At 40.8% G+C, this 23,398-nt stretch overlaps 1 protein-coding gene across 1 annotated transcript in view; it reads left to right on the top strand.

Moving 5' to 3' along the window:
- Positions 1–21,445, top strand: part of SNRK (SNF related kinase) — a 54,633-nt gene extending 33,188 nt beyond the window's left edge. Inside the window, exons 3-6 of the mRNA XM_073678050.1 lie at positions 10,531–10,672; positions 11,518–11,730; positions 11,890–12,024; positions 15,058–21,445. Coding sequence (XP_073534151.1) covers positions 10,531–10,672; positions 11,518–11,730; positions 11,890–12,024; positions 15,058–16,273 — 1,706 coding nt within the window. The 3' untranslated portion in view covers positions 16,274–21,445. The remainder of the gene's footprint in view (positions 1–10,530; positions 10,673–11,517; positions 11,731–11,889; positions 12,025–15,057) is intronic.
- The last annotated feature ends 1,953 nt before the right edge of the window (positions 21,446–23,398 follow it).

Here is a 23,398-nt window from a genome sequence, read left to right as displayed (position 1 = left end):
ATATGTGATTCTTCAGATTTTGTGTTATTCTGTGCCTGATGAAAAGGCCGGAGTAGTCTCGAAAGCTTGCAATTTGTTACCATCTTTTCAGTTAGCCATTAAAAGGTATCAACCACTGAGGACTCTCAAATCAAAATATTTTGCTTTATAATAGACATTTTGAATTGTTTTAGGGAAAAAAAAGCAACCTAGTAGAAGTAGGGCACCCTGAAAGTCAGTGTTCGGCCCTTTACCAAGCCTTACAACATGTCTAGGGAATCTAGCCTATCCAGAAAATGAATTTCTGGTCATTTTACAAAACTCATTAAAAAGCCAAGCCTTTCAAAGGTAACTTATAGGATGGCTACTACTACTAGGTGGCCCTTTTGAGAATTTTCTTTTGTTCTGAGGGATCTAATTTTGCATCCCACTCTCCCCCAATGAAGCATTAATAAGATTCCGTGCTTGGTGTGCCCCCTTATAGAGGACCTGTCACTTTTTAAAAGTTGTATTAAAAATTGTAAAAATCCCTGAACTCCCCTGACTCAGGCGCTTTTTCCCTTTTTGCGCTGTGTCGCTCTGCACAATATGTGAAATTTTTGTTTGATGGGCAACTGGGCATACCTTCAGAGTTGTCTCTGGGGGCTTGCACTTTCACCCCTCCCTCCCAGGCGCTGCCAAGCTTCGCTGCTGATCTAGCAGACTAAGTCTGTCATTGTCAAGCTGGGGTTGGAGGGGTGAAACACCCAGAGGAGACTGTGAAGAAACATCCAGTTAAACCACAAGCTCCAAAAGCAACAAATGGGGATATCTCTGCAATGGAGCAACGCACTGCTAAAAAGAAAGTGTCTGAATTAGGGGCACTCAGGAGTTCTCACATGGTATTCAGCTTAATATTTTTGAGCTAGTACAGTTCCCTTTAAGGGGAGCTAGTCAATTGCTGAAGCTGCATCCTAGAAACCGAAAACCAAAACTAACAGTGATGGACTAAATGACTATAATAATTTCATTGGGTTTCTGTCATGGTGCCTATTGGAGGCTCTTCATAGAGCTTCTAGTGTAGATGTGAACCTAGCCTCACAAGTGGAGAGATATACCAAAAGTTTAGGGTGAACTTTTTGGCCAGGATCATTAATGGACCCAGAAATGGAAACAGTAAGATATCTTTTTATGGACGCAAAGTAGCTGAAATTGATAAGGTTAGTCTAGGCCACATTACGTTGTAATATGATGTTGAGTGAGAGTATGTCCTTGGCTTGGAAATCTTGAGAAACCATGGGGGATATTGCTTGGCAAGGTTATACTAATGTAAACTACATGACTGACGTTTGGGTATTGGGGAAGCTAACTTCATGAAATTCCCACCATGATGTACTTTTTATTTCATTCACATTCTTGTGATGCTTTTTGTTCCACCCTTTTTGTCTTGCACCCTTTTTTCCTTTCTTTCTGGCTCATGATTTTGACTGAAGAGCGTATATGATCTTCACCAACATGGTGACATGAATAGCAGGACCCCCTTTCATGAAATGGGCGTAGTAATTGGTTGTCAGGATTCCCTTGTGAATGAGGAGTACAGGACAGTGTTACTGATTTGTAGCAAGTTTTAACTGTTTGAGAACTGACGATCATCTTGTTTTCTTCATGTACCCTTCTCTGTTCTGTACACGTTTCTGATCAGATTCCTATGCATTCATCATTTGACTTTTTCCCATTCCTAGGTGTAACTCTACTCCTATTTTTTGCCTTGTAGACCTCTGGAATATTGTTCATGGAGCCGAGTCCTGGACGCCATGAGCAGGTCTTTAATACAGTTTTTGTCCATGTGCATTACTGGGTCTTTCTGTCTTGTTTTGGCAGAGATGAGCTGGGCAAACACTGTTACGTCTGCAGCTGTACATGTGCTTCTGCTTTTGGATGATTATATGCAATGGGCAGTCATTGGAAATGTGCTGTGTAATTCCCTCCTTAATGGAAATGATGTGCAGCACACTGTGCACATAAATTGCTCTGTGCCCTGTGGCTTTCTGTCCTGCTGTACAGGCTGGAATACTTTTTTTTTTTTTTTTTTTTTTCCGTTCATTAACCCTGTCTGATCCTATCCTACTTTGAACCCGGGGGTAGGTATACCCTGAATCAGCTGGTCATCACTGGCTGAAATTCATCCTATATTGAAGTAATCTAATTCTCTTATTAAAGATATGTGACTCACTTAGCTTTTAAAATGCCATGGGTTGGGCCTAGACTGGATTCAATATAAAATTGGCAGATCCTCAGAGAAATTAGAAGGGAAAGGGCACTAGAGATCAGGAGTTTCAAATTTTGTGACCTGGTGACAAACCAACGACCCCGCTAGAGAAGGAGGTCAGGAGTGTAAATGACTGACATAGCCTAAAGCTCATTTGCTTTATGTGCCCACGATCAGGCTATAGCAGCTCTTTAGAAGCAACGTATTTTCCCTGCGTCTGATCACGCAGGTAAATCCCATTTGTTCATTGACCACATGCGGAGTTACCACACCCTATCCATTCTATTGGGGAAATTTGACATGCTGTGGCTCGTAAACCCGCGCCGTAGATGAGTTTACAGTGTCAAATAAAAGCACTGTGGGCATGGGATCACTAAATCCATCCACTGTGCTTCTACTGTTCAGTGCAGCGTATTGGACGCAGCGCAGGCGAGCTGTGTCCAAAACTCTGCCATTACGGACCGTGGGCATTTTGCCTTTTGAGATGTGGAGCTATGTGTCTGATGGTGCCGCGTTGGCTTGACCGCAGTACGTGTAACGTTGGGCTTCAAACATAATGTCTTGCAAAGTTTACCTGTGTTATTGAAATCGGCACATTTGTTACCATATTTCCTTATAGTGTTTAATGTGCTTATAAATCTTCGATAATGGTCGGCCAAATGCATTTTTTGGCCATCAGATTTCTCCCATGCACACTCGAGGGTGCATGTGTTCTCAATGGAGAGAGGTGAGTAGGCAGCTGCAGATACTTGTCACGTGTGAGAATAAAAGGATTAGGCATCATAATTCAGCATGTCTAAGCCCTGAGGTTCCCATACACAATAGATGGTTGACCAGTTTCCCGACAACATGCTAATGTGTATGGGATCTTTAGCTTGCATGTTATCGTTGCGCTGGGTACACAGTGCTCCTAGGATCTGCTGCAGGCATCTAACTTATTGGGCGGTTTTCCATCAATTACTATATTAATTGTAATGCCCGACTAAAAGTTAAATAAATTGTAATCTAGGGTCATTTATCCATCACTCGATATTTTCTCCCATACTCAAGCTTTTTTTAAAGTTGTTTTCCCACAAACAAAGTTCATTTTAATCAAAAGATCTTGGAATAATAATAACTTCCATAATTGAATTTGTTTTAAATATAATGTTCCTGTGCTGAGTGAATCATATAAATGTGCCCCTGCTGTGTATTGTGTAATGGCTGTGTCTGACCGTACAGGAACATGGTCTGGGCAGTGGAGAAAGTGTAAAAAAAAAAAAAAAAAAAAAAAAAAAAAAAGGTACAGAGACCTTATTAGATCACAAATGATTCTTTTTTTTTTTTTTTTTTTTTTTTTTGGAGGTAAAACATTTTTTGAAAACAGGCAGGGAAATGTTTTACCTCACAAAAAGAATCAGCTGTAATGTCTGTATACTCTTTTGCGGCCTTCCCTGCCCAGGAGATGTGGTATGATCAGATCATGTCCCTGTATTGTCAGACACAGCCATTACATATTACACAGGGAATATTTCTAAGATTATCTCAGCACAGGAACAACTTTTTTAAACACATTCAATTGTGGAAGTTATTATTATTCTAAGATCTATTGATTAAAATCAACTTTAAAATTAACTTTGTTCATGGGGAAAACCCCTTTAAGGCCACATTGCCTTTCTTGCTATTATTATAATAGTTTAAACATAGCTGAACATCAAAAAGTTTATGGTCGTTGGACAGGAGCCCTGAGGTTCGCCTACTGACTTTCGCGTCTTTATTCTTTGGATTAGCCAGCCTGGTGCAACGTCACATGTCACGCCGCAATAACAATGTCATGCCAGACAGGCTAATCTAAAGGCGAGCCAAGGATGCCGGGAGGTAGGAGGCAAACTGCCGGGCTCCCGTCCAGCGACCACGGATTACTAACGTGGCTGATGGACCAGGTCCTGTGAATTGATTCACACAAACTCTAGGGAGTTAACATTTTGGCAGCCTATTCTATAGAGCCCAATAATATGTAGTCAATTGCTTTCTGTGGTTAACTCCTAATGAGATGACTGCTCATTCTGTCACAATGTATACCCCAAAGTAATCTAAATAAAATGCCAGCTTAGCGAGTCTAGGCTAAGCTGCAATACCAGGTGCAGGCCGTGGACAAGAGATGCACTTTGGAATGGTAACAAATGGGTGCCAAGTTACACTTCAGGAGGCGCAACACCAGAGGATGCAAACAATGCAAAGCTCTCTTAAAAGCACCACTCTAGCGTTTTTTTTGTATTTTCATTTTACCGCTGGAGAGGTGCTTTTAATCTGAGGTCCCTGTCCCCCAGTACGATACTTACCTGCCGCTGTCTTCACAGTTTATCACCGCTGCTCCCTTTGGTCTCCAGTACTTTGTGACCTGCCGGATTGCTCCAGTGTTTCATGGAGGTCACAACTCAGTACAAGTCAGAGAACCTCGTTCTGGCCCTCATAGACTTGCATTGAGATCTTATGATGTAACTTCTGACTTCCGGTCAGTCAGAAGTTGCAGTCACAAGATGGCGCCGCTGGACCAGCGTCTTCACCGCCAAAAGGAAAAGAAACTCTGCTGGAGTGGTGCTTTAAATATGCTCCATTCTAATATGTTCTTTTGTTTCTGGATGTGTCTTTTTCAGTATTACCACTTGATAAGTGATGTAAGTTTGGAGGTTGGGTATTTTTTATCCTGCAATGCTGTACTGTATCTAGAAGTTTTCAAGCACATTCCCTGCCCATCGAAGCTTATGATCTAATTTTAGTGACTGGGATCCTAGGAGACAGTAACTTGTCCAAATAGCGGAGATACATTAATAAGCAAGAAAATGGCCATTATTTTCTTTTCCAGTGGAAACATTTTAATTTTAGAACAGTATTTCTGCTGAAAGCTTCTTTCCACTCTTCCAGAATATCATGAGACTCTTGGTTTGCTGATGTACAGTAATGAGAATATAATCCTATGATAAACTCCACATGAGTAAAATGTATACTGCATTGCTAATCTCCAACCACTCTCAGGCCTTAGATCTTTACAGTGTAAATAATGATGTTCGGGGGGATGCCATACCCACAGGGTCACAAAGCAGAGGGAATCATGGGAAGCTTGGAGGGTCATGTTCTTTCTGGTAAAGCTTTTGGTAAAGCATGAGTTTTCGTGATTATTTTGTAATTTATGTGCATGATTTGTTTTTGTTGACGCTGGACTGTTCCTGGCCCTGGAGCTGGCTTGTGGCACAGAGATGATCTTTTTAGTACTCCTTTTAAAGTGGATCCCTTCGCCTAATATTCCACCCTCTCTAAGAGGAGCGTATTAGATCTACAGATCCCAACTCATAATCTAATGGCGACAAAAAAAACAAACCCTGTGGTGTTTGACTAATAGGAGGGCCCATCACTTGTGAGGAGCGGAGCCCTCCCTAATATAAATAGCGCCAACATATTCCGTAGCACTTTACAGCTAAGCGGGGACATGTACAGGCAATACAAAGTAACACAACAATTACAGGAGGAGCGAGATCCCTGCTCACAAGTTTACAATCTATAAGGAATGAAGACATCAGCTGCGATCACAATTAGGAGAATTAATCACAATTTGTGCAACTTTCTCCAGATTCAAAAAACGGACAAAAGTGTTTTTGTTATGGATGGGGTAAAAGGTGCAGTATTTTTACAAACTGTCCAAGAATTTCTGAAGGGTTCAGAATTCTGACTCACCGCATACACAGCAGTATGTCTGTCACCGAGGGACGCCGCTCATCAGTACACCGGACTATGTTTCTACTGTTCCACTAACAGGACCCTTTTGTTTTTATTCTGTTTGTGTGGTTTTGTCTACTAGGAGAACAGAGCTGTAACATACGGTTAGAATATCAACCCGCCATACCCAATTTAATGCCGGTGTCTTGCACCACCCTTTTACACTCGGCACTTGGCATAACTCCATTGATCAATGTTGCCCGATCTGCTACCTACACTCTGTAATAGTTTGCTGCAACCTCTAACTTTAGTGTTCCCTCCTGAAGGTCATCAAAGGGAAGTTTAACATTACCAGCCAGTCTACCGAGGTAGCCATGATGATGAGGAGTAATCTTATTCTATTCTCATTTATATCCGGTGTGGCCTCTGAATCTTGATAATCGGGCAAGTGTCAGAAATAGTCTCCTGCTGGATTAAAGAGTCTCTTTTGGCATAAAATGACTGTTCAAACCAAGTACTGACGCTTTGTGCTTCATCACGGCCAATTATTTTATATACACCTGCTTGTTTTCCCTCAATGTTCACCCCCCACTCTTCTCTGACAGCTCAGGATTCATAGTCAGAAAAGGGTGGAAATATCTGGAAACCAAGCAGGTGGGAAGATGTATATAAATGATTGGCCCCGCCATGGATCCCCAGGCACCTGTACTTGGTTTTGAACAGTTATTCTGTGCTGTGAAAACTAGATCTGTGAAACTGACTCAGTTGCCCTTAGCAACCAATCAGATTCCACCTTTCATTTTCCAAAGAGTCTGTGAGGAATGAAAAGTGGAATTTGATTGGTTGCTAAGGGTAACTGAGCCAGTTTCACTTTACACAATGTTTGATAAATCTCCCCCTTCATAACCTTATTACACTTTCTGTCCACCTACTTTTGGACCACGCTGTGTGTATGTATATATAATAATGTGTGTGTGTGTGTGTGTATGTATCCATCAATTTCTCTGGAGATGCACTTGTGACATTGAGATTGTTGATATTGTTCAACAATTTCGGTTCTCAAGTCCTCAGACAGTTCTCTTCTCCACTTTCTGTCCTCCATGCTTTGTGTGGCACACACAATGCAAAGGCTGAGTCAACTTCTCCCCTTTTTTTATCTGGTTTCAGGTGTGATTTTCATATTGCCCACACCTGTTACACATAACTGTGTGTGTGTATGTGTATATCTATATCCAAGTTAAGTAGGGTGCAGAGCCTCCCTGGCAAAGACCAAACCTTCTGGATAAGAAGTAACTAACAGAGCCAGCACACCAGTCAATATGGGGGAAAAAAAGTGTTTGTTTTTTTTTGTTAGTCCGCAGTAAATTCGCCCATTCAAAACAACTGGTTTGTGAAGAAAACTAAATATTCGTGTTTTTACTGAAATATGTGTGTATGTGTGTGTGTGTGTGTATGTGTATGTGTGTGTGTATATATATAAAAAAAATAAAGGGAACACTCAAATAACACATCCTAGATCTGAATGAATGAAATATTCTCATTGAATACTTTGTTCTGTACAAAGTTGAATGTGCTGACAACAAAATCACACAAAAATCATCAATGGAAATCAAATTTATTAACCAATAGAGGCCTGGATTTGGAGTCACCCCCAAAATTAAAGTGGAAAAACACACTACAGGCTGATCCAACTTTGATGTAATGTCCTTAAAACAAGTCAAAATGAGGCTCCGTATTGTGTGTGGCCTCCACGTGCCTGTATGACCTCCCTACAATGCCTGGGCATGCTCCTGATGAGGTTGCGGATGGTCTAAAGCATCTGCCAACTCCTGGACAGTCTGGTGCAATGTGACGTTGGTGGATGGAGCGAGACATGATGTCCCAGATGTGCTCAATCGGATTCAGGTCAGGGGAACGGACGGGCCAGTCCATAGCTTCAATGCCTTCATCTTGCAGGAACTGCTGACACACTCCAGCCACATGAGGTCTGGCATTGTCCTGCATTAGGCAGAACCCAGGGCTAGCCGCACCATCATATGGTCTCACAAGGGATATGAGGATCTCATCTCGGTACCTAATGACAGTCAGGCTACCTCTGGCGAGCACATGGAGGGCTGTGCGGTCCTCCAAAGAAATGCCACCCCACACCATTACTGACCCACTGCCAAACCGGTCATGCTGAAGGATGTTGCAGGCAGCAGATCGCTCTCCACGGCGTCTCCAGACTCTGTCACGTCTGTCAAATGTGCTCCGTGTGAATCTGCTTTCATCTGTGACGAGCACAGAGCGCCAGTGGCGACTTTGCCAATCCTGGTGTTCTGTGGCAAATGCCAAGCGACCTGCACGGTGTTGGGCTGTGAGCACAACCCCCATCTGTGGACATCGGACCCTCATACCACGCTCATGAAGTCGGCTTCTAACCGTTTGTGCAGACACATGCACATTTTTGGCCTGCTGGGGGTCATTTTGCAGGGCTCTGGCAGTGCTCCTCCTGTTCCTCCTTGCACAAAGGCAGAGGTAGCAGTCTTGCTGCTGGGTTGTTGCCCTCCTACAGCCCCCTCCACTTCTCCTGTTGTACTGGCCTGTCTCCTGGTAGCGCCTCCAGCCTCTGGACACTACGCTGACAGATGCAGCAAACCTTCTTGCCACAGCTCGCATTGATGTGCCATCCTGGATGAGCTGCACTACCTGAGCAACTTCTGTGGGTTGTAGAGTCCGTCTCATGCTACCATGAGTGTGAAAGCACAACCAACATTCAAGTGACCAAAACATCAGCCAGAAAGCATTGATACTGAGATGTGGTCTGTGGTCCCCACCTGCAGAACCACTCCTTTATTGAGGGTGTCTTGATAATTGCCAATAATTTCCATCTATTGTCTATTCCATTTGCACAACAGCATGTGAAATTGATTGTCAATCAGTGGTGCTTCCTGAGTGGACAGTTTGATGTCACAGAAGTTTGATTTACTTGGAGTTGTATTCTGTTTTAAGTGTTCCCTTTATTTTTTGAGCAGTGTATATTGATTGTTCTTCACAAACCCATTGATTTAAATGGAGGAATTTGATCCATGACTTAGATCAAATTCAGGCGGCTTCCTCCAAAAACCAGACCTGTGAATAGTCTCATAGACTAGAATGGGTACATGTTCTGTGAGAAATGCAGATGGAGCATTTATTTGGGAAACCGGACATCTGAATGTGGCGTAAGGACTATTTTGTTTTTAGTTTTCGATCTTTACATGCTGACCAGTTGCATTTTTCTGTTCTATTTTTGCCTTTGTAGATATAATAAGAGGGAAAATTTCTGTATGCTTTATCATTAATTTACAGAATACATTTTTTTTTTTTATTTGCTGCTTAAGATGCGTTGCTGCCCCGGGCGCCATCGTTGTGTAATCTCCTCATTGTGCATTCTACACTGCTGTTCCCGTGCTAGGACTGAAGCCTGAGCTTCATTATAAATGAAAAACATGTTGCTCCATTCAGACTCGCATACAAGAAAATTCTTGGAAATGCCACACGCATTTAAGGAAATTGGAGTCAGACTTGTACTGTAGTGTGAATGAATCTGAAGACATGATGATAACCTACTGAAGAGTAGTAAAATGTACGGTACTTACTGCCTTGCCTGCAATAAATGAGAAATGTCGGACGCGGTTTAAAGGCCCCATGTTGCCTTTTAGATAATTTGTGAGCCTCTGCCACCTTCAGAATTACAATTAAAGGCCATTATTTCTCATATGTATGTACTACAGCCACACAGCTTTTAGGGTATGTGCGTAAATGCATTACAACATACTGTTTATGGTGATTAAACCACATGTTGTGCTGGGTTACCAGATTTGTTTATAAGAAAGTGTAACTTCCTCTTTACATGGCTCCTTCAATGTTCCTTCAGATAAAAAATACAAATATTTCTTATTTTTCTGGTCATATGAAGTCCATCTTTGTAATATGTCTCCTAGTTTGTATAAGATCACCACTTGTCATTATGAAAACCTTGCCCATGCCATAACATCTACCTGTTTTAACAACACTCTTCCCCCTACAAGTTAAAAATATATTTATGGCACAAATAACACTAATATGTCTAGGTATTGATCTGAATCTCAAACTCTGTATCTTGCCATACACTTTTTGAGAGGGCGCCTTGTCTTTATCACTATTTCTACCAGCACTTTAGGTGCTGGAAAATCTTTTCTGTTACTTCCCAGTACGCATTGCTTCAGCCATTGTCCGGTGGCCAAACTAAAAGCCTGTCTTTCTGTTGATAATTGAGCTTGTACATGAGAATCATGTCACTTGTTTTTTGTTTGTTTTTTAACCCCTATACTAGAAAAGTGTATTATGCTGACCTAAATCCTGCATACCTGTTTTTGGTTTGACATTCAGAACTTCAAAGACTTAAAAAAAAAAAAAACCAACACAGCATGTAATTATGTTTAATATAGTCTTGCTCACATCTTGTCATAATACTAGTACCTTGTTCCTGGGCAACCAGTAGACCATGAACTTTGTGATTTGTGTATTTTGAGACTAGATGTAGGTCTGATATTAAGGCATAGTATGGGAAATGCTTATGTGAATATTTGGTCCTATTCTCATTTTAGATATTTGGAGTCTGGGTGTCATTCTATTCATGCTTGTGTGTGGGACTCCTCCATTCCAAGAAGCCAATGACAGTGAAACACTGACGATGATCATGGACTGTAAATATACCGTACCCAAGCATGTGTCCAAAGAGTGTAAAGAGTAAGTGTTGATTTATCTTTTTGGTGAACTTCTGTTTTTCCCGTATCATTTGAAGTACCAGATTAATCAAAAACTAGCTTCCCAGAGCAGTAGTCTTCTATAGTATTAAACCTACTGAGAAGCTCTGTGAAGGGGATCACACCCTACCTACCGTTGTGCCCCATCGTTCTGGTATCAGAGTGTTCCAGGTTACTTTGTACTGGCTATTTAAACTTTCTAGCTGGTCCTTCTACCATGGAAGTAAAAAAAAAGCCTATAGTAGTTATGGAAATAATGGGACATTGCCTCATTTTATAAGGTATTCCTGGATTTTTGAAGACCTCTTTAGCTAAAGAAAATTATTTTTAGGAGCCACCAATATTAATGCAATCAATTCTTTCATATTTTTAGCAGCAAAGTAATAAATCTCAATAGAAAAAACAAAAATAGTAAAGTACGTTGGCTTCCTTACAGTGATGACGTGTTTTTAGTGGCGCAAACTGCTAATGGCACTAAACTAGACCTCGTTGAACTTCTGACGGGTCCCTGTCTCTGGTGCGTAAGACTCAGAGCTTGTCCTATTCCTTCCGAATTTCCTTGTTTTTTAACTGATACAGGAGTCAATTGCATAAAAAAAAAAAAATAGTTACCTTTTTCAGTGAAAAAAATGGAACAGAAAAAGAACTGATGTAACAAGGATGACACCTGGGAAAAAAAAGATTGTTGGGTTTCTCTCGGATGGTAACAGTCACAGATGTGTGAATGTAGCCTAATCTAGAAGATTGTTATACTGCTTAGATATGTTTGTATGTGTTTTCCTGTCTGTTCAGTTTACCATAACTACGCTTCATCACTTCTATTCCCAGCCTGATCACACGTATGCTCCAGAGAGATCCTAAAAGAAGAGCATCTCTAGAGGAAATTGAAAACCATCCTTGGCTGCAAGGAGTTGATCCATCACCTGCGACAAAATACAACATTCCTCTAGTGTCCTATAAAAACCTCTCCGAGGAGGAACACAATGGCATTATACAGAGGATGGTGCTGGGTGACATAGCTGATCGAGATGCCATTGTTGAGTAAGTGGTTCCTGCCTATTTCCCACCAATTTTTGATTATTGAGCTGAATCTTGAACATGCTGCTTTGTTTCATACATTTACACAGATAATGCAGTTTCTTAATTTGTATGGGTCTTACAAGGGAAATGGTTTGATTCCTCGTTTTTTTTTTATTTCAGTGCCTTGGAAACCAATAAATACAACCACATTACGGCCACATACTTCTTGCTGGCTGAGAGAATTTTGCGAGAGAAGCAAGAAAAGGAGATTCAAACACGTTCTGCCAGTCCTAGTAACATCAAGGCCCAATTTAGGTATGCATCAAAATAAAGGGGTTATCTCAGACTTAAAAATTGATGGTGTGTCCTTAGGTAGCTCATAAATATTAGATCGGCGGAGGTCCAATTCCCAGCACCCCATCAAATCCGTTATTTAAAAGGTCTTTAGCACAAGTGGGAATTCATGGGAATTAAGCCACTAATAAATACAGAGCTAAACCAAAGAAATGAACCGGAGCATAAGTAGGTATACATGTACTGTGTATGAGCGTGTTCACACTGTGGCCATTTAACAGACAAAACCCAAGATAAAAAGAAAATGAGCATATACCCTACAGCAAGTAAGTAAATAGTACATAATGGGGTACTTGGCTAACACAATTTTGAGCAAACAAGCGTAAAAGCCATCCCACCGCTGCAAGGTGTACCTAATCGGGACGGTCCTATCCCCAAGTATTAAAAAGCCGACCTCGATATAGATGGGGGTAGAGCAGGACCGGGGCCCAACTTTTCATACACCGTGCCCATGGGAACCTATGTAGATGACATGGAACTGTAGCTAAAAAACATTGAAATAGACCCCTTTTAAACATCTGATCAGCAGGGCTACCAGGAGTCAGACTCCCGTTGATCAAATAGTCTGTCCCAAGGATGGGGCATTACTATCGAGACGAGACCCGGGACCGAGGCTATGTATGTGTTATACATACCCCCGGCCATTCAGCACCGCCTCGCTCCATACACTTGTATGGAGCGAGGTCACACCCCGTCTAGTGACATGGACGGCCAGTGGACGCGTCCGACTAGAAGGCGCGGCCTTGCTCAATACAAGGGTATGGAGAGCAAGGCTGCGCCCACTGGCCGGGGGGTATGTATGACACATTACATTACCCGTTACCGGGTCTCATACCTGCGAATCCCCACAGTGCACAGTGCCTGCGCTGGAAGAACTCAAAAGTCTGTAGTCACACAGAGTGACTGCAGACTTATCACTTTTGACCAGACAACCCCTTTAACTTATTTTAATTGTATACAATGATTTATTAATCTAGTCTCCAGTTCTTTTACATCCAATGTGTGAGGCACAAACTTGAATACCATATTTAGGTTGTCTTATCAGGGATTTACAAAAGGGGGTAATTAGAATACTGCATTACATATCCCAATATTGGATGACCACAAACATTCAGCTTTTCTTGATGGATCCCTCATTTTAGCCTGGTTCACTGGCATGTAAATATCTATAGTGGCTGGATGATTCTCTCATATCTGCCACTGGTGGAACGAAGATCGGTTGGATTTCCACTAATATCTGATTTTCCAAAGTGGTGCCAGTGTTTTTTTTTTTTGGCCAGATAGGTCAGCTATAGCATGTCTGTTAACAACTTAAAGGACTTGTCGCTACGTGGAAAAAAAAAACACTTCTTAAAACACGTTTCCCCCTTGTAAAATAGAAAATACCCTATACTCCCCTTCCACATGAGCGCCGGGTCTCCTGTATTGAGCTGCTGTGTTCCTGCTACCTTTAGACAAGCCTCAGATGGCCGATGGAGGTGAAGAGCAAAACAGTCCATTAGCGACCGCTAATGGGCTGCAGCGCTCACTTGGCATAACAATACCGCACGAGCCTCTGGAGACGCTGGAACGGTACCAGTACCAGAGGTAAGTATAGGGTAACTTTATTTTACGAGGGGGAATATAGTATTTAAGAAGTGGTTGTCCAGTTAGTGGACAACCCCTTTAATGGCTATGGTTACTTTTATATTTGAGGCCCTAAATGTTAGAATAAAACTTATGTACTAATGTGGTAATGTACTGTATGTTCATATAAGGGATCAGCTTTGTAAAGTTATTAATAATAATACAAATAGGCCTCATTTGCCCATAGGAAAAAGTAACTGTTAATGAATTAGTTAAAAAAAACACTAAACTGAATATCCTAAACACATAATCTAGCAAATGTAGTATTCAATTTGAAAATACATATATCTTTGTTCTCTTTTTTCAGAAACTGTTCCTTAATTAAGTTCTAAGGACAAAAAGTCCAAAGTTATTTAAAAACGACTGATATTATCATCCAAAGGACGGAGCTCCAGCTGCGGTCTGATTCTACTGATCCCTCTTGGCTACTACACAGATTTAGGGTCGCTGTTATGGTTGCCCTCCACTTATGTTTTTTTTTCCCTTACAAAAAACATTAACACTTTCCATTTAAATCCATTTGCCATACAACACAATGTTAATAATAAAAAAAAATCTGAAAAAATGGAAAAGGTGCATAATGAGAGGTGAACCGACACAACTGTTCCTTTCACCATTGAAATCAATAGGTTGTAACTGATCAATTATGTTCTGTTTTTTTTTTTTTTTACATTGGAGAGAATATAATGTAAAGTCACTTGTGATTTTTGCCCATTTCGATCAATGAATAAGCCGCTCTAGTTGCTGCTGAAAGGCAGGCAGGTTGCCGTGTGCTACATTTATATTAGTTTTCTGTGTAATTGTCTATAATTTTTGAGTAACCTTTGTTCTAACGCACTGAATGATGGTGTTTGACTGGAGATTTTTACTACTGAAGCTGTAGTTTTATTTCTCTTCAATGTTTGCACTGAATCTTTGAAATGCAAATATGTGGCCGCTCACCAAATCGGTGGTGCTTATTTGTTTCATAGCAACTGGAAGTGGCATAGCAAGGGGCAGAGACTGGCCGGGCTCTTGGGATTGTTCCTATTGTGTCCATTAAATGAGAACCGTAATCAAGTAAAGTCAAATATAAATCTGCCGCAAATAGCACACAGGCTCTTGCACGTAACTAATAGCAGACAAAAAGGCACTGAGTGCATTTGCTGCGCTGATAATTTACTCTTATAATGCTCCATTATGCCAATTTATTCCAGATCTAATTGGTAAAATAAGTTTTTGCACCCCGGCAAACACAATCCGTTTATGTTAAAAAACCATGTGGCAAGAATTTAAAGGTCATTCATTGAAAATATAACTTATTGCTCTCCCTTTTCTTGATGTAGTGTGTTGCTTGTATTTTTATTAATTCTGTGATTTATTCCTTAGGCAATCATGGCCCACAAAGATTGATGTTCCACAAGACTTGGATGATGATCTGACAGCCTCTCCATTAGCCCATGTTAGTGGTCCACCAACACCAGCACGCAGCGCAGAAAATGTGCTAAATGGTCATAGAAATAAAGGCCTTGTTGAACCACTGAAAAAGGAGGATGTACCAGATTTTTCAAGTCCAGCAACTTCAGGAGTGCCTGCTGTGGCACTGAATCCATCAACAAGTGGTAGGAAATGTCTCTTCAGAGTTGAAGAAGATGAGGAGGAAGACGAAGAAGATAAAAAGCCTATCCCACTTTCAACGCAAGTTGTTTTGCGACGCAAGCCCTCTGTTACAAATCGACTAACGTCTAGGAAGAGTGCCCCTGTGCTCAACCAGATCTTTGAAGAAGGAGAGTCTGATGATGAGTTTGATATGGATGAAAATCTTCCTCCAAAGCTTAGTAGATTAAAAATGAACATAGCATCTCCTGGCACTGTGCATAAAAGATACCACAGAAGGAAAAGCCAAGGACGAGGATCGAGCTGCAGCAGCTCTGAAACAAGTGATGATGACTCCGAGAGCAGGAGACGGCTAGATAAAGATAGTGGCTTCACCTATTCTTGGCATAGAAGAGACAGCAGTGAAGGTCCACCGGGAAATCAGGGTGATGGGGGAGGACAAGGTAAACCAAGCAATGGAAGTACAGGTGTTGACAAAACAAGTCCAAGTGATAGCAAAGGAGGCGGCAGTCCATCCAATACTTCTGGCGGTAACACCAACAATTCCTCCGGGAACAGCCGTAATTGCTCTGGTTCTGGAAATTCAGTGCAGCAGTCAACAATAAGTGCAGGAGAACTTGTAGAAAGCCTGAAACTCATGGGTTTGTGTTTAAGTTCCCAACTCCATAATGGGGCCAAGTATATAATTGACCCTCAAAATAACCTGTCATTCTCAAGTGTCAAAGTGCAGGAGAAGTCCAGCTGGAAGATGTGCATTAGCTCCAACGGCACTGCCAGTAGAAGCACATCTACCGGCAGTATAAAATTCTTCTCTGACCAAATGTCAGACACTGCTAATGAACTAAAACTTCTGAAGAGTAAGAACTTTAAGAACAATGTTTTACAGCTACCTCTTTGTGAAAAAACAATATCTGTGAATATCCAACGGAATCCCAAGGAGAGTCTGTTATGTACCGCTAGTCAGGCCAGCTGCTGCCATGTCATTTAACAGTCGCTTGATGTACCTAGCAGTGTGGCACCATTTTTCACGGCTGTGGACATTTACTGTTTTTGTCTATGCCATTTTGTCGTCTTATGTATATAGATTTTTTTTTTTTAAGTGGGCTTTGTGGGCAGTTATTTATTACGGTTTTATGTTTTTGCCAGGTAGATCAGCAGCATGTTGTATTTCCATGCAGGCTGCTCACTGACAATTTTTCGGTAGCTCATCTTGAATATTTTTACTGTGTAAATTTCAATTGTTTTAGCGAAAACAAAACAAAATCACTTTAAGTGTGACCTTCAAACATACTTTGTAAGGAGCACTTACAAATCTCATTTTCAGCACTTAAGCTAAGGAGACCTTTTTTTAGATTTCCTTATTTTTCGCATAATTCCAGTCCTTTACTATTGTGATTGTGGCGTACTATTTTGTGTGTCTGAGAGAGAACCAAAGCAATAATGTTTTGTTGTAGAATCCTCCTACTGGATGGTTTCATATTCCAAGGCTTGCACTGAAATATAGTGTTCCAACATGTCCCTCTTTTGTCTTACGAATATCAGAATCTACTTTGAACCAGCCTTGAAAATTTGAGCATTGTCCCCAAAAAATTACACCAATTTTCACCTTTTATTTTTTCACAAATTAAGACAATCTGGATTTCTTCCCTCCTGTCTGGTCTAGTGAGCCTCATTAGTTTAGGTTTAAGATAAATTTGTGTGTACTCTATTCAGCAAAACTTTTGTATCACAGGATGAATCACTACTGTGTGGTTGTTGATGTAGGCAGGTCGGTCCCGAAGTCCTTCCGTACTTCTATGGTTATGTAAGGATCGAGTACTATAAAGTCTCTAAGTACCGGTAAAACAAATGGATGGAATAAGAGCAAAAACATACTGACTATACAAATGATTTATTTCTGTTTTTTCTGATTTTTTTTTTTTTTTTTTTTTTAATCTAATTCTAATGTATTTACTGTAATCAAACATGCTAAATGTCTGCTACAATGACGCATAGTCTGAAATAACCCCCTAACGCCAATGAATCTATTTGGCAGTAGAAGTCCCCGAAAAACTGGTTAAAGGTTTTTGTGGGAATATAAAATCTAATAACTTTTGGAAATTGACTTGAATGTCCACCTTTTTAACAGTAAATGATTAAGCACAGAATTTTGAACACTGTATTAAACTTTAGTCTGGTTTCTAATACAAAACTATATTTACAACCTATTCTTGACCTATTTAAAATCAAAAATGTCATGGCGTTCAAGAGTGGACATTTACTTTGAGATGGATATAATGCACTTTTCCACGCTTTTTGACATGCGTTTGCTTCCTGTGGAATAAAGGCATAGTCTCATCGGAGTCAGTCCCTTTCAGGATGATGATGGCCGTAGGTTCTGGTCTTGGCACCCCTGGCAAGCAGAGGCATACATTTTCCCTGTAAAGAATGTTGCAGACAAAATGTAGCATTACATGGCAGATAAATGGCACAAGAACAGATGCCACTCGTGTAGATTGCTATTTTGGTTGATAGAGTGGTGTCTTCTATACATGACCCCTTCTATGTGCTCATGCCCTAAAGGGGCACATAGAAAGTGGTTTTCTTAATCACTCAACCCTTTCAACAAATCTTTTCCCTTTGCACTAGTTTTTTATCCACTTGCATCATTAAAGACTTTTTCCAACATTTTCCCGAATAAGCTGAGTGAGATTTTTAATGAACTTGTACTATGGCCGGATTCACATGACCAACTTTCACAGTGCGAATATGGACCGTGATTGCGGGTCTCCTGTCGGAAACACAACGGTTTCATAGGCATATATGAGGCTGTTGAGTTCTATTTAGGAGACCCACGGTCGGTCCATACATCACAGTACGTGCTCGAGCTGTAAATGCTGGATTTGCGAAACCAGCCTAAACGTGCACCTTTGGCCTTGTTCACACATCGGACTTGATGCTAATTTCTATAAATCCAAAGACCGTCTACAGCCCATACATGTGAAAGGGGTTTTTGCAACCCAGTTTACTTGCAATGAAAACATTTCAATGCAGAAAAATCCAGTGTTAATAAGTAGTAGCTTGCTACTTCTTTTAGATGGAAAGTCCTCGGATTAGCCCTGTTGAATTACCATCGGGCTGATCCTTGTGGAGATCTGTCCCGCACACAACAGCACATCTGTGGCAAATTCACTGGAGATATCTGAAGGTCAGCATTGAAGTGCTGCTGTGGAAATACACATCAGGTTTTAAGTTGATATGTGAACATAGCCTTACTTGTATAATGCAACTAGATTGTGGCAAATTCTGTAGAACTTTTTTTTTTCCCTTGCATTCATATATATACATTGGGGAAGATAAGTATTTGATACACTGCCGATTTTGCAAGTTTTCCCACCTACAAAGAATGGAGAGGTCTGTAATTTTTATCGTAGGTACACTTCACTTGTGGGAGAGAGAATCTAAAAATGAAAATCCAGAAAATCACCTTCTATGGTTTTTAAATAATTAACTTTCATTTTATTGCATGAAATAAGTATTTGATACAATAGAAAAACAGAACTTAATATTTGGTAGAGAAACCTTTGTTTGCAATTAGAGGTCAGATGTTTCCTATAGTTCTTGACCAAGTTTGCACTCACTGCAGCAAGGATTTTGGCCCACTCCTCCATACAGATCTTCTCCAGATCTTTCAGGTTTCAAGGCTGTCGCTGAACAACATTGAGTTTCGGCTCCCTCCAAAGACTTTCTATAGGGTTCAGGTCTGGACCTTTAAAATGCTTTTTACGCAGCCACTCCTTAGTTGCCCTTGCTCTGCGTTTCAGATCATTGTCATGCTGGAAGACCCATCCACGACCCATCTTCAATTCTCTTACTGAGGGAAGGTTGTTGGTCAAAATCTTGCTATACATGACCCCATCCATCCTCCCTTCAATATGGTGCAGTCGCCCTGTCCTCTTTGCAGAAAAACATCCCCAAAGTAAGATGTTTCTCCCACCATGCTTCACGGTTGGGACGGTGTTTTTAGGGTTGTACTCATCCTTCTGCCTCCCAACACAGCGAGTGGAATTGATACAAAAAAAGTTATATTTTGGTCTCATCTGACCACATGACCTTCTCCCATGCCTCCTCTGGATCATCCAGATGGTCATTGGCGAACTTCCAACGAGCCTGGACATTTGCTGGTGTGAGCAGGGTGACCTTGCTTGCCCTGCAGGATTTTAATCCATCACTGCGTAGTGTGTTACTAACCTTAATGTTTGAGACTGTGGTCCCAGCTCTCTTCAGGTCATTGACCAGGTCCTCCCGTGTAGTTCTGGGCTGTTTCTTGACCTTTCTGGATCATTCTTACCCCATGAGGCGAGATCTTGCATGGAGCCCCAAACCGAGGAAAATTGACAGTCATCTTGTGTTTCATACATTTTCTAATAATTGTGCCAACAGTTGTTGCCTTCTCACCAAGCTACTTGCCTATTGTCCTGTAGCCCATCCCAGCCTTGTGCCAGGTCTACATCTTTGTCCCTGATGTCCTTAGACAGCTCTTTGGTCTTGGCCATGGTGGAGGGTTTGGAGTGTAATTGTGTGTGGATAGGTGTCTTTTATAGAGGTAACAGGTGCAATTAATATATGCAATGTCTGCAGAGTAGGAGGGCTTCTTAAAGAAAAACTAACAGGTCTGTGAGAACGAGAATTCTTGCTGGTTGGTAGCTGATCAAACACTTAAATCATTTTCATTTTATTACATGAAATATGTAAAAATCATACAAATGTTATTTTCGGTATTTTCTTTTTAGATTGCCTCTCACGGCTGAAGTGTACCTACGATAAAAATTACAGACCTTTCCATTCTTTCTAGGAGGGAAAACTTGCAAAATCGGCAGTGTATCAAATACTTATCTTTCCCAGTGTGTGTGTGTGTGTGTGTATATATGTATATTCATATAGTCTTTAAAGCCACTAAATGGCTCCCTCTACAGTGTCTTGTTTAGAGTCCACTCAGGAGTGCAAAAAAAGTTTTTTGTTTTTTTTTAAAGAAAGGAAAACATTGTATAAGAGAATAGACTGCGTTGGTTTAATACATTGGTCCCTATGCTCCGTGAACAGACAACCAAAGACCTTGAACATGGACAGGAATTATGTAGTCAAACACTGGTCTCTTCATCTCTCCTGAATCCTTCATGAATCTTTTACTCTTTACCTACTAAGCTGACACATGTACAGTTAGTATCAGCCATCTAGCTTCATGACCAAATGGATATACACATTTTAGCATGCTTATTTATTTATTACCCTGTAACATGGTAAAGCCATAGAAAAGGTTTGGCTGAGGAGCCCTCAAGCCCGGATATGTTGTAAATGAATAGAGAGAGATATATCATTATATAAATTGATACATTTTACTGTAATGTATAAAACGGACATATTTTTTTTGTTCCTAAAGGGCATTGGCAATAACTTATTTTGCAGCTGACTTTCCAAGCTTTGTAAATATGTTATATTATTTTTATGTTCGGCCTTGAAATGGCACTTTTTAATTCTCCCCATGCATCTGCTGTTTCCAAGTGTTTATATATACATATGTATATACGGTGCTGACTTCTGAATGGCTGTGTCGACAGATAATGCTGCATATAGATGTATTATAATAACCCTATTAGATATGTATGGTTGAAACCCGGGGTGTACAGCAGTTAATCTGTTTCTAAACTTGTTCACAAGTGAGTGTGTGCATGTGACGTCCGTCATGTTTCCTTGTTCTCTAAATGGGAAGGAGAAATTAAGCACTACATTACGATAATATCGGACCAAACTATTAGCGTGCTCTGAACCTTTCTTGTACCCTCGATTGTCTTCAGAAGTTGCATATAGTTACATTAGTGTACAAATTAAATATTGTGAAAATCAATGAAGTCTTGTATTTTTCCTGTATATGTATATGATGTAACTGGCAACAATATGTAGCTGAAGATCTAAAAACCTATGTAGGTGTAAGGCTGTAGCACTCAGATGAAGTTGTGTTCAGTATCAGTGTGTCTATACCTATGGTGAAAGCAAATCAACAAACGATGTGTACAAGGGTCATTAGAGTAGCGTAGGAACGCTTAACTTACCTGTGTTAGGTCAAGCCTCTTATTTGCAGACAAGAGCAAATAAATAAAGAAGCTGTGGCACAAAGGAATTTTTATCTCTATTTTTTTTTTCTTTCGTCCTTGCACCAAAAAAATTGTGGTTGAATGTTGTGATCTACAGGCAATGACTTTTACTTTCTAATTTCTATAATTTGTATGCATAAACCTACAAAGTATTTTGTATTGCATAGATGAAAGTCCGCTGCTCTGGTGTATTATATTGTGTTCATCAAGATGTCATCACGGCGGTCAATAATAATTTCTCTGTGGCACAACATCACTGCTGCGGGGGTCCATCAACTTGAGACGTGGTGTTGAAGAATCAGGCTATGTTCATGTAGCGGTGTCTGAAGAAAACCACAAGGCAGGATTCAAGTACGGCACAGCAGACAAGGAGGCAGAAACAAATACCGGCTTTATTAAGTAAAAGAGGACATATGCCGAAAGATAAGAATAACAGTTTTTATAACGATGATATTAATAGCATGCATATAAGGAGAAATAACTGAAGCGTGTCAAGAACAGTGCTCCAGCTATGGCAATGGCAGTTCAATACAAACAGTATAAATCAGGTTTACAAACTACTCTTGGCTAATTCATGATCTGGCTTTTCCGCTAAGCAGGCCACGCTGCTATAGCATCCTAACTAAGCAAAAACTGAGCTACACACTCACACAGCACGGTACCGGTGGTTCACTCACAATTGTGCAGATCAGGGATAGGCTGCTGCTGCTGCTGCATGGTTCTGTTGTAGCTAAGCCAGATAAGTTATGCTTGAGTTCTTGCTCCTGTATATCTGGTCTCTTTCTCTCTTCCAGTGAGGCAAATCTTATTCTCCTTTCAATGATGAGGGATGGCTGACACACTATTATCTGTTTCCTCAGGTCACCAATCTTCAGGGAAGCTGTTCTGGAGGAGCAATGCAGCTCTTTGCTTTTGGACATAGTCCTGACAAACAAACTTGCAGTAGTCCAGTCTTTATCTTTTCCCCAGAGAACATAAGGTCCTCCTATTAGCCCTCTTTATCAGGACACTGGCAAATGTCCTGTCTGTTATGTCAGACACACACAAGGTCTCTCACTTCCTGGTTCTTTTCCCTTCAACAACACACACCAAAACAACAGGGGGAGGTGACTAGTCCAAGAGAAATAAACAGAGGGGAGAATGGTCTCTTAAAGTCACAGTGTCAATGAATGTCCAGTAAGGGCTGGCCCCCTACATTCACTTGTTGCATTTTTGCTGCGTTTTTTTTCTGCACGCAAAATCTGCTTTCTTGGCAGTAAAGAAGCTGCTTACAAAATGCCGGTTTTGCTGCTTTTTTTTTGTACATTTGTCTCTTGTGCTGATAAAGTTTAGTGCCCCCCCCCCCCCCCCAAAAAAAAAAAAACATTATGCAACTTCCTGAGTTTTCTGCAGCAAAACCTGAGACCTGCATTTTTGCACTTACTCATTGCTTTCTATGGGTGAAAAAACGCTGAACGCAGCAGTTTTCCACTTCAGTCGGAGGGAAAAAAACAAGTGTGTGCATGAGATTTCTGAAATCTCATAGCTTTTGCTGGTACTGTAAAACACAGCTTTTTCCAAAAAAAAAAGCAGCAAAAAAACATGCAGCAAAAACGCAATCTGTGAACATAGCCTTAGCTGGGAAAACCTGGGAGCGCTCAGCTGTAATGTCATATTCATATCTTTGAGTAAAAGCTGTTTAGTTGGTTCCATACTAAATTCGTATGGCTGGTGCACTAATTTGTACAGCGGTAAGGTGACCCCTATCATCTCATGTTATGTAAATGCTCCTACATGCTTATCTGGGTGAATATATCGATAAGTCTTCAGAAAGCCAATGCAGTACATGAATAGATTACTGAATAGTAACAGGGGTTGTCTATCACTTTCAAACATTTTCTGTGTCCATGGTGGGAAGAAAAATATAAACTGTTTCTGGCTTAAATATCCGGTGAGGAGGGGGACCTCACAATAGGCAGCCGCTGAGCGGATGTAGCCTTCAC

This window comes from Phyllobates terribilis, unplaced genomic scaffold, assembly GCF_046119375.1.
Source record: "Phyllobates terribilis strain yellow unplaced genomic scaffold, ASM4611937v1 Scaffold_4__5_contigs__length_816908805, whole genome shotgun sequence".
Lineage (NCBI taxonomy): Eukaryota > Metazoa > Chordata > Amphibia > Anura > Dendrobatidae > Phyllobates > Phyllobates terribilis.
The sequence above is the reverse complement of the archived record's forward strand: the minus strand, read 5'-3'. Positions and strand labels throughout refer to the sequence as shown.